Source organism: Manis javanica, chromosome 11, assembly GCF_040802235.1.
Source record: "Manis javanica isolate MJ-LG chromosome 11, MJ_LKY, whole genome shotgun sequence".
In the NCBI taxonomy this organism is placed as follows: domain Eukaryota; kingdom Metazoa; phylum Chordata; class Mammalia; order Pholidota; family Manidae; genus Manis; species Manis javanica.
Window position 1 is genome coordinate 5212845 of NC_133166.1, and position 12205 is coordinate 5225049.

A 12205-nucleotide genomic window follows, 5' to 3' on the forward strand; every position below is an offset into this window, starting at 1 on the left:
ATGAAAAAACAGTATGGAGCAAGCACAATCGGCTGAAAATTAATTAAAATTTAAAAGCAAAAGATGGGAGACAAAAATGGGAAGAATTTTGAGAACTGGTACAAAATAAAATGCTTTATGAAGACTAAGGTTGGAAAACTGCCCTGTTGTGCAGCAAAACTAAAAGTTATTCAAAATTAGTGACTAGAGATGACAATTTTTGCCCAAATCACTATTGAATAGCGTCATCCTATTGAGTAGCTTGCATTTACCCAGAATGTGTTTGGCTGAATTGTGTTGGTGATGGTTTGTTTACACAGAAAAGGGCAGGTAAAGATCTGAAGAATAATACAGTGCAGGTCACATGGAAGGTCCCATGGAAAATGGAAATTGTTAATTGCTAGGAGTTTGGACAAACAGAGGAGTATCCATTTGGTAGAAATTCCAGAGGAACTCTGCAGGGACTAGCAGGCCCCATGCTATCTGCTGACAGGCCTGCTTACAAGGTCGGTCCTGGGTTCATGTCTGGGAATGTGCATTTCAAGAGGGCTGCTCACCATTCTGTATCATTTATGCTGATCACCTGCAGTCCTTCCGGAAGTCTGGAATTTCAGTCAGCCTGGCCAATGGGCCCAGCCTCTAATGAGATTGTGGGCACTGAGTATCTACTGAGCCCCACTGGTTGGCAATATTTCATAGCCATGAGCACAACTACATGCTGAGTCTTGGTCCTCGGTCCTCTAGGGAGCCATCAAAACTGGGCATGGTCTGGGTACACCTGACCGATTTCCAAGTTAGGAACCAGCCCTTTTATCTCAAAGAACCAGCAGAGAATGAAGACAGACATAAAAAGTCTTTTTCTTTTCCTCTTTTTTCACCAGACCAAAATTATTTCTTGATTGACATCTCTGGATTGGTTGCTCTACCATTTTGGTGGTTTGGGTGGAGATTTAAACAAATTCTCGTTCTGCTAAAGGTGGCCCCATGAAAGACATGGACATGAATCTTTTCATGGTGCTCGATTCGAGAACACTTCACTGTGCTGTTGAGGAGAAAAGCAGACTTGGAGCACGGCAATACTTGCCTCTCTTTGGAATCCTCGCTGCAGTTACTAAATTCACCAAAAGGAGGAAGGATCTGTGAGGTCAAGGGGATTTAGCTAGAGGTATCACTGATTAAATTTGCAGTCAGAAGCATTTAACGAGGGCCAGTACTGTACTGGGAACCAGACAGTGGACATAACTGCCCTCAAGCAGCCTATGGTCCAGTGGGGAGCTGGTAATGTGCTGGACTTGGCTAATACAGCCTTACAAGACTCTCAGGGATGGGTGGCCAGTTCACATTACCTTGAGATCAGCCATGATTGAAGTAGTTATACAAATGGAGTAGGCAAATGCAACTAATTGGTGCCCCCTCTCTTGTATCCAGCAGCACCCCAAATCCTGCCAGCCTGGTCAGGATTTCAGAGGAGGAGAAATGAAATGCCTAGCCAGGGACCATTCTACGGAGAGTGGCTCCAGGATCCTGGTCAGGGAGGGGCAGGTGGAGCGGCGCTGCTGGCACAGACAGGCCCTACTCCAGTCAGCCTGGGGCTGGGCTGTTCTCACCACTGGCCCTGGCCTCTCACCACTTGCCTCCCAAGGCAAGGCAGAGGCTGGGCCTCCCCTGCTCCAGAAGACCGCCCTTCCCAGTCGGTCTCAGCTAAATTCTTGTCATATCACTCTCTTCGAAAGACCCATCTGTCCCTCCTCTTCATTTCTCTTGTATATATTTTTACTTTTACGCTGCATAGAAATTTTTCTAGAGCTCTTCAGAGGAAAACAAAAGGGCTAATGATGCCTCAAACTTCTGGATTTTCTTTTTTTTTTTAAGGGATCCGAGGACTGGAGAAGCTGCTGTGAAGGTGTGGGGATGTGGTGAGATTTCTGCAGAGGTGGGACTCAATGCCCCTTATTTGTCCAAGCCTCCGGTGCTGTTTCCATTCCAGAAAATTCTCATTCCAGAAAAACCCAAAAGGGCATGTGCCCAGTAAGAAGCTACTTAAGATTCCAACAGGTGAACCATAACCAATGGAAATGTTTCTGGAGGTAGAGCCTCTGAAAGAGCCCCTTATCCTCTGCAAAACACGACCATGACCACCTAAGTGACCTGTGAGCAGTCAACGGAAGACAAATTACAGGAAACACGTAAGAAGAGTACACACAATTGTTACGTTCCTTTTTTTTCTTTTTACTCGAAAACTTGTTTTAATCATCAAATTTTTGGCAGTTACAAACCTGTACACTGTTGGGGTTTTTTTTTTTTTTTTGCTGTCATTTTTTGTTTTTTGTTGGTTTTTCTTTCATTTTCTAGAAAAAGAACACAAGACTGAATACTGCCAACAGCAATATATGCAGAAATGATCCATTTCCATAAGGGACAAGGTTCACTTGTAGCGCTCACTCTCCCCTTTGCATAAGTTTGGTGTGTGATGTGTGTGCAAGTTCAGGTGGGTGCACAGGTGTATGAAGAAATGATACACGCCATCTGAATCTGAAATGGCATACAAATCAGGTCCTTGGTAACTGGGCAGAACACACTCGTTTAAAAAAAAATGTCAATAAAAAACATTTTCTTGGAAACAGAGTGAAGTGAAAACAGAAGAAACCGAAGAAAGGTTCCAGTACGTTTTGAAATGACTAAAAAAACACCATTTTCAAATAGAAAATCGTTGGTGCATGTGTGTGTAGTTACTTCAAAAGTTTGCAGACCAACAGCATGGATGACTTAGAATTCTATTTAATCCCCCCGCCCCCAAATCAAAGCATCCTGATAGGCATCAAATACAGTCAGTTATCTACAAAAGCCTGGAAAATTGAAACCATTATATACAATTTTATAAACATTTTAAACACCAAAAACATACATCTTTTACAAACCAGCCTGTTTGTAACAGGTAAATTTACAAGACAATCTCTCTGATACAGTGCTTAAAAAGAACTGTTTCCATTTCCGAACACATCTGTCACCTCCCAAAATGCAGTAGTATGGGCTCATAAAGTTGTTAATAGTAGCGATTCAGGTTTTCGTTTGCTGGAAGGGCACTACAGTACATACGAATGGGTTCAAACAAGCTCCACATAACTCTACGCTTCTCTAGTGCATCCTAAACATTGGAAGAGACTAATTATGGCCTTTGTGTAATATTACATACTTGTAATTATTGCTTTTCATTATTACATAAGGAAAGAAAATCGTATTCTTTTACTATCTCTTAGCCAGCTGGCTAAATATTAACTGATGCCAGGCCCACAAATGGTGACTTTAAACCCTAGAATGATCCAACCAGAAGCTTAAAGACATTGTGGATTTTCACCAGCATCATGTGCAGTTGATTATTGCAGGACAAACCCCAGCAAGAACACATAACCACCTTCTCATAGACCACACAAAATGATGACTCTGAAGAAATGCCTCTTCAAATCTCCACTTCTCATGGTTTGAAAGGAGAAAACAGAAAACAGAAAAGTCTAACCACTTTAGCAATATCTGGGCACTGGGAGGGTAGCAGAGTGAAGGAACTAGACCATTAGCCGGGCAACCCCTGCAAAATGAACACTAGGTCTCTGGGAATGATTTCAAATGGGAGTGTTTCCTGGGTCTTCAATGATTTATTTTGATAATCTCTTTTCTCAGTTCCCCTGACTTTGATTATTATGTAGACACAGCATTATTGGGGGTGGCGAGTCAGCAGGACTTGGCCAATGGTATGTGTATTTTACTTGCTTTTATTTCCCCAGATGGTGCTAGTGATTCCCAAGGGCAGTGCTAAGTAAGTTCCAGGAATGCATCATAAATCCTCTTTCCAGGCCTTCACACTGATTGTCTGACTGGGTAAACCTCAGATGCATAGACTTAACCTGTTCCTGTTCCTAAGTCTTATACAGGGGCATTTCATGAAAGGACAGGATGTGAGTACATGGAAAGCTAGCATGGACTGGAACTCAGCAACAAAATACTTGTAGAAGAAAGCAAATAAATTAAACTCCTACTTTTTTCATCTTATACAGCCCCATAACTTCTGCTACTGTATGACAAATGTCAACAGTCCAGCTGCTGTCAGCCTGACCATAATGTGTGCAAGACAAGTAAAGTGCCTACAAACAGGCTATGGAAAATGGCTTCCAGGAGGTAGCATATAAGTGCTAGGAAAAAGGCAACGACACTAATTGGCTAAAACATTTTTCACATGGCTCAACATGATTGAGGGGGTAGGAACAAACACCAGGATCAGAAGGGGGAAAAAAGCCAAAAATGCACCCAAAAAGTGATATTTCAATCATTGTTGCACTATAATTGATGACTGGTCTGAGTTCCATTCTGTAATTATCATTATATCCTTATTTTAGAAAACATTCACTTGGCAAAAGCAGCACTTTCATGAATGTCCAAAGAAATGCCTGGATTCTGTTACTGCATGTTTCCTACAGGGATGGCAGAGAAACATGAGATCGTGAGGCTTCTGGAGAAATATTCTCCCTGAGATCTCTTTTCTGGCATATTTCAAAGCAGGAATGGTGGGAATCAGAAGGTCTAGCAGAAGCAGACAGGTACCATGCCCCACGCAGTTTAGTGGTGAGCAATGTTGTTTAGAAGGAATATTGGCCAAAAGGATGGGCTCTATTCCTTATTCAGCTACTTAAGTTCCTGTGTGAGCTTGGGCAAGTCCCTTCCCCGATCTGGCCATGTTTCCTCTTCATAAAAGAAGGGGATTGGGCAAGCAGATCTTAAGGATCTTCTGGCTCTGAATCTGTGGCCATCCCACTTTTTGGCCTGCAAGATTACTGCAAACCATTTTGTAATCTATACGGAAATCTAATTATTCAAAAAGTGACAAGGTATCATGTGTTTGAAGGTACTGTATCAAAACATAACACATGCTTGTCTGGTATACATTTAGCTGCAGAGCTATTCTGTAGAAAACCAGGGGAAGATATCCTGAAGAAAGAGGTATTTTTTTTTTTATAGGTCAGAGCAAAGAGTGGGTAAAATTTCTTGGGTGACTTCACAACCACATTAGAATCTATTTATTCCTTCATTTGTGTCAGCCAGGCATTGCACCTCACGGAGATGCTGTGTAAGCAGCAGTGACTCATTGGCATTAATCTCGTCCTGCTATTTCCTGGGGGCAAGAAATGAATTGTTGGTTTTACTTTGATGGTTTTTATGTCATTGCATTAATAAAAGCATAGCTGTGATTCTCTTCTAGACCATTAGTTCGCCATTTTCTCTGTGATTCCTGCAAGTGTGCTTCTTATATAAGAAAAATACCAAAGACTTTATTCTCAAAAGCAGCCTTAGTGAAATTCATTTATTTCAAGATCACAGTGCGGATAATGCTTCCATGAGTAGGTCCGACCAAGAGACAGGAAGAGGAGAAATGCTGAAAAATCAGTGAAGTGTATCCTTGTACTCAGGAAGCTTAGGAATGAAAAGGAATTTCATCACGACAGACTTGAGAAACACTGACTCTGACAATGAAGTGTATTAAACACAACTGAAACAACTAAAAATATGTCTGAGTGGACAATACACAGGCTCAAGACAGTACAATTTATACACCAATGCCATATCAGAAACTGTGGACACAGAGATTTGCTCATGAAGCAGATAGTGCAAATATGCATTTATTTACCATGGCCACTGTGCACACGGCCATAATGTGATTGAAGCAAAGAGCAAAGTCACTCAACTTGTCAGCTTTAAGCTTTGAGTATTGGGTTACTGTATTTCCAGTGGACTGATTTCCCTGTCAATTTTGGAAACTTACGGTCAAAGCCCACATGTCAGATGAGAGGAGAACCCTAGGGTGTAATTGAACATTACACATTTTTCAAATAAGAGTTTAGTTCTGGAAAACTGTAACAAAATATTATTTTTTAAAAAGTACAGTTTTGCTTTATGTTAATATAAATGGCAGTACCAAAATAAAGTTAACTGAACCGGAGTAAAATATGGCATCTGGTGTTTCTCTATCATCATAGAGATCAGAGAAATTGGAAGTTCTGCCTTGCTGGCAGGATTTTCAACACAGTCTATATCCTAAAACCTTTACGTTAGCCTCCCTCAAGAGCAGCCTTACGGAGTGCAAGCACGTATTTGTACATAGGCCCAGACATACACACTATCATAATTTATAGACAAGAACTAATCTACTTCTTGCTTTTTTAAAATGTAATTGCATTTATAGTGATGAGGCTACCAGTTTAGAATAACAGTCAAATTTTATCTGCATTATCAAGAATTGTGATTATCTGGCTGAAAACTTTGAACGTATCACATTTTCTATTTTTATCGGAGTCTGTGAATTCTTAAACCTCCAAAACACCTCATTTGAGAGAACAATGTACCAAAATACTACTATATATTTTTTCTTTTCATTTCCTGATTCTTAGAACAAAGGCCTATTTCTGCAGCAATGATAAATTGTAGCTACAGCAGGAATATTTGCTGGAAAACATGAAAACAGATAATCACATTCTTTTTACTGTTGGAACAATGTTAACTTTCTTCCCAACCCACAAAATGGAACCCAAATATCCTTACATTCCTCTTCATTGATACCCTTCTCAAAGATCTTAAGATCCAACTATACTATATTGGATGCTTAACACAAACAAACAAAAATAACTAGGCATACTAACCATGTTACCCAAATCTAGTTTTATAGCTGAAAATTGGGCAGCTTACTAAAAAAAAAATAATAATAATAATAAAATAAGAGTTGATTTTAAAGGCTTTAGCCCATTTTCTTATTTGTTTTATAATATTTCTTTTTTCTTTTGCCTACAAGACTATACTTTTCCAACAATCATAACTACTATTTTCATTTCCCCCACAATGGCTCAAACTTACATGCAACAATGCCTTTCTGCCTGTTGCCGATTATGAATACTGTAAGAACTGATGCTGTAACACTTTTCAGGGCACAATACTGCACAAAGCCACACAAGATAGACTGTGTAACTCAGCGGGTGAAATTTATTCTCCCCTTTAAAAACTCAGCACGCGTTCTTGGTCCTGAACCCAGGGACATGTTGCAAGGGTTATCTGTCACCTCCCAGAGACTATTTCTAAGCGGTTCCTTGTCACCCAAGTGGAGTCGAGCTTGCTTGTGACTGTATGACTTGTGAAGTGGTTCCTGGCGGAAAATACCGTCTTTCCTCCTGGCTCAACACGCTCCTCTCTATGGAGACGTGAGCCCAGCCAGTCTCCTGCTTCCCCTAACAAACAGGGCAAAGCTCCCGGGGCGCCCCCTCTACACCTGTGTCTGGTGCTGGGTCTCGATGAAGGGAATGTGCAGGCTGGCGAGGCTGAGCTCTCCCACACCTTCGTAGTCACTCATGGCCACTTCGGAGTCATCAAAGCCGCAGTTAGCTGACACATCCAGGGACGATGTGCCTCTGGAATTGTGCAAGGAGAGGGACACACTGCCTGCTGGGTTTGTTGCCTCAGGGCCCTGGTTCACGCTCACGGCAAAAGTACTAAATTCACAGCCAGCTGGCGGGCCCACCAGGTCCGTTTCATTGGGGAATGGGTGGGGAGGGAGGTACTGGCTGGGGTGGAACTGCGGTCGTCTCCTGCAGTCTGGGCTCAGGGTGCTGGCCAAGGAGACAGGCTGGGAGGGCGGCAGGGCCTCGTATTGGTCTGGGAAGTCCTCCGGCAGGGGTGGGGGCAGCTGGTCCTGATTCAGGAACTCCTCTTCCGGAGGCGGTGGGTACTCGCTGTCGATGTCATAGCCGCCCAGGTAGTAATCACTCTCCAGCTCGCGTGTGCTGCCCTGGGGCACAGAGCTCCCTTCCTGGTTCTCATAGTTGGGCACTTCCTCTATGTCCGACAGGCGGGCGCCCGGCATCCAGTCAGAGGTGTCCCAGTGATAGGCTGTGGGAGAGAACCCACGACAGTCAATTCCCTCCAGACTGAGTTGGGGCAGGGCTCAGAAAGCAGCAGCCAAGGTACCTGACATGCAATTAACATCCAGGGACCCTAATAAGCCAGGGTCACGTGCATGCTCTCTATAAGGATCTATCAGGGGCCAGCCATGCTCTGGTTCTGGGAAAACAAGGTGATGAAGACTGAGGGATGGCGCCTCGTGGCTGCAGAGCCTCACCCCCAGCCGTGCCAGTGCCCTAAGAGATGGCTAGCCAGGGCATGCTGAGGAAAGAGTTCTAAGGCCCCCTCCCCACATTCCCTCTTCCTGTCCCTACACTGGGCTGGCCACATGCTCGAGAGAGATGCAGAGATGAGCTGTACTGTGGCCCACAGAAGTCTGGGCGATGTGCACACAGATGAGTGAATCACAAGCGAAGGAGCGGGAGGGACAGAGGGACACTGGCATGGTGTTCACCTCCAGTACCGAGCACATAAAACACCTGGAACATGCAAAATTCAGATCAAAGAATCTCAGAAAGGATGGAGGGAGGGAAAGGGGCAGGGTAGGTTTGAACTCAGCAATTCGAAATGCCTAAGTAAAATGCTATGCTGGGGTCGTGGCAGAGTCACCTCGGTTGTAGTTCTGTCCTTGATCCATGACAGTCACTGTTTAAATATAAAGTGAAAAGTAAAACTGACAACCCAAGCCAGGTGAAGAGGGTGAAACAGAACATTTTAGATGACTTGAAAAAAACATGCTCCTATTTCTTCCCATTGTTATTTAGGAAATACAATGATAAATCCCACCTATGCTAGCCCTAATGGTATTAAATCACTAATAAAAGTTACCTGATTGAAATCAGTCCCCATAATATTATAGCTTTGAACAATTTCCTAAGTATTCCTAGCTCATTGTAAGTGCTCAATGAATATGTTGAATATAAGAATAAACTTAGCATTAGTCTGGATTCCAATTAATTGGGTCTTCTCTTGGAAGGGATTTTATTTAAAAAAGTACCACACATATTTAAAAAACTATGAACTGGATTATTTTTTTTCAAAATTATAAAATTTACTCAGTTCCCTAGAAAACATCCAGTGTCTCCTTTGAAATTGCCTGTTACTGACCCCTCCGTTGCCCACTGATGAAAATCACCCCCAGTCCAAAGTCACATGGAAGTAATATTTCCCCGAAGGGTAGCTCTTTTACACAAAGAAATGCCATGGAAGAAAAAAACAAATACCTTCATTCTCTATAGTGTCAACTACATTGTTGACAAGCTGAATGACAGTCACTATGGATGCTTGTGGCCAGGAAAAGAAGACAGGAGGGAGGGGGAAGGACAGCTTCAGGTTAGTTACGTATTTCAAGTACACGTTAACTTCTCTTAACAAAAGCAGCAACAATAAAGGCACAGCATGCAAACACCCTCCCCACAGTGGACACTTGAATCTGGGAGTCTTGGGGACACTTGGAATGGAAGAGAAGAGGCAGCCAACTCCGGGCCAGTCCTCCTGGGACTGCTGGGTCATAATTTACACCTAACGGGCCCAGGGAAGTCAGTCTACGAAGGCAGTGGTTCGCCATGCTCATGCTGTTTTCCAATTAGTCACTCCCAAAGGCTCCCAGAGGAAAGGCCTCACTATTCCCAGGATAATGATCTGTTGGACACCCATGCTGCTCTGAACCCAAGCTGGTGATGGAGGATAACCTTTGCAGGACTGATGGCTTCACATTTACGTGATACCACCAGTAGCGCAGAATGACCCGAAGCCCAGCTTCCGCTGGGTAGAGTGTGGACAGACATTAGCATTTGGCAGAATCTGAGAGGGAGATTTCCGAGCTCTCTATGGGTTGACTTAGCACCTGATACCAGCAGCTTGTAGGGAGGGGGTCAGGATTAAAACTAGTTTGTTGAAAATTCCTACCCCCACCTGCTTTAGGCAGGACCAACACGGGGTGTTAAGCATGAAAGGTCAAGTGTTTGACCCTAAGGGCATGCACAGCAGTGCCCATGGCTGCTGCCTGGCGTTTGGAAACTATCTGTTCCTGGGAGCTTCTATACAAAGTGCAAACCACCATTTCTTTTCTTCTGGTTGGAGAGGAGGAGAGCAGGAAGGGTCTGGAGGCATCCAACTTTCTGAGAATGATCAGAAGGCCACTGTTACATTGTTTGCTATCCCAGCGGTTAGATACACTGCCACTCTTTACCTCTCAGGACTGCCGGGTATTGGGGTAGGGGAGCTGGGTGGTGCGGGTGCCGAAAGCAGACTATTTCACTTCTGTGATTGCTTCTATAGCCTTGGAGCTCACCTGTTCCTATTTTTAACTGGGGGTCGGGGGTGGGGGGTAAAGGCTGTGTTGTTTTCATTTTGTACTTCTGGGCACAAAATGCCCAGCATAGGGCTCATCACAAAGGAGAAACGCAGCAAAGGTTTATGGGTTGAACAATTACCTAAGTCACTAAATTTTCCATTTTTGCCAATTATGTAAAATGGGAAAATGGCAGTATGCTATAGACTACAGTAAGGCTAACTCTCTGTGGACGACTATTTGAAACTACTCTTGGTTCACTGCCATAGAGTCAGCTCTGTTTTATGACCATTTGTGCTTCCCTCCCTTGCCCTGGGGAGAGCAACCCGTTCTCCAAAGCTGGTTCCTTAACTCAGAAAACCCAGTCCAGCATTTGCACCTTCTCCATAAATTTAAGTTCACAAGAGGTCAAAATAGTAGCTTTGGAGTATCCATGAGGTCCACGAACCATATGGAATTACATTCAACAGTTTGGGTGTATGTGCATTTTTCTAAGGAGCTGATCCATAGTACTCAGTAGATTCTGCAAAGGTCCATGACCCCAAATGATTATAAGGCATTTAACTGAGTAAGACGTCACTTCTATGGGAAAGGAGGTCTTGCCTCTGATCAAATTCCTAATGATGGCAACGTTGAATGCACATTGATGAGTGAAGAGATACGGTTAGTTAAAAAAGCAGAAAGAAGCCACAGTTTGCTAAATATCATTTGGAATGAGAGAGTTTCATCATGAACCAAACTGAAGAGGACGCATCAGTGGAGTCCCAGGACATTCGTCAACCTCTGTCACAGATCCCCGGGCCTGCTCAGCTGCAGCTCTATAGATGCTCTGTGACCAGTGACGCCAATGGGTCAACCTAAGAAGCTGTTGAACACGCTCAAAAGCCCATGATCAGGTCACAAAACTGGTCCCACAACCTCCTCTCAACTACTGACTGGCAGCACAGGCAAAAGAACCGAGCCTGGGAACAAATCCCGGAACTTCTTACCATTGTCGTCACCAGAATCGGACTGGAAGGAGCTCAGGGACTGAACTTCAGAGTTGCTGCCTTTATGACTGCCTGCAAAGCAGGTCACTTCTCCCGGGTCATCAACCCCTTTGTCTTCACAGACAGCAAGAAGAGAGCAGAAATGACACCAGTTACCTTGTGCATAATTCCAGCCCGGGCAACCCCAGAGTTCACTTCTTGGGCTTTTTCATTTGCTTAGAGAAAATAATTTAGCTCCACAACAGAAAATGGATGGTGCCATGGGGAGGCAAAGGTCTGTCAATCAAGTGGTTTACATTATGGATTCGAAACCCTTAACCTGTGGTAAATGAGCTTCCAAAGAGCTGACAGCTGAAAGTAGCTGTTCCCTCCTCAAAGTGAAACAAGTGAAGAGGAAGACGAGGATGAAGTGTCTGGCTTGCTCTTTGCCATTCAGAGTTAATTCAGATCATTTACATGAACCGATGTGGTGTCAACACTGGGTTAAATGGGATTACTTTTAAAATAGGGGTATAAATATTTTACAGGCAAGAACACCATTACATTTATCAGAACTTCCATCTCTGGGGAATGGAGTTCTCAGCTCTGCCTCCTAGAGGGCAGCGTGACATCATATTTGGAAATGACGGTGTTCCGCACTCTTGGCAGGAGGGCAGTCAGTGGTGTGGAAGTGCTTGCTTGTATCCACACACTTCCTCCCTCTTTGCCATACAAAGCCTGAACACACACACACACACACACACACACAGGGCTACTTTCTTATTTGATGGACTAAAGGAAGCAATAAAAACAACTCATATCTTGAAGTTGTCAAGTGTAAAATGAATTAGTAGCCTAGAGATTGTCTCGCCAGCTAACTCTGCCTTGCTTAACAAAGAACGGAATGTATTCAATAAAAACCCAACAATACTTTGGGGGAAAATGTGAGTTTTGGCCTGAGGTAGATTCTGGAAATAAAGCTGTCACATTATGAAGTGAGTGGAGGGAAATGATCACCAGGAAAAGCTGCAAA

General features: G+C 43.6%; 1 protein-coding gene across 2 annotated transcripts in view; it reads right to left on the reverse strand.

Moving 5' to 3' along the window:
• Window positions 1-221: 221 nt before the first annotated feature.
• FAT3 (FAT atypical cadherin 3) overlaps window positions 222-12205 on the reverse strand; it is a 621620-nt gene continuing 609636 nt past the window's right edge. For both annotated transcript variants that reach the window (XM_037011586.2, XM_073215899.1), the window contains exons 26-29: window positions 11194-11307; window positions 9135-9194; window positions 8521-8556; window positions 222-7899 (exon numbers count right to left, since the gene is read on the reverse strand). In XM_037011586.2, coding sequence (XP_036867481.2) covers window positions 7277-7899; window positions 8521-8556; window positions 9135-9194; window positions 11194-11307 — 833 coding nt within the window. In that variant the 3' untranslated portion in view covers window positions 222-7276. The remainder of the gene's footprint in view (window positions 7900-8520; window positions 8557-9134; window positions 9195-11193; window positions 11308-12205) is intronic.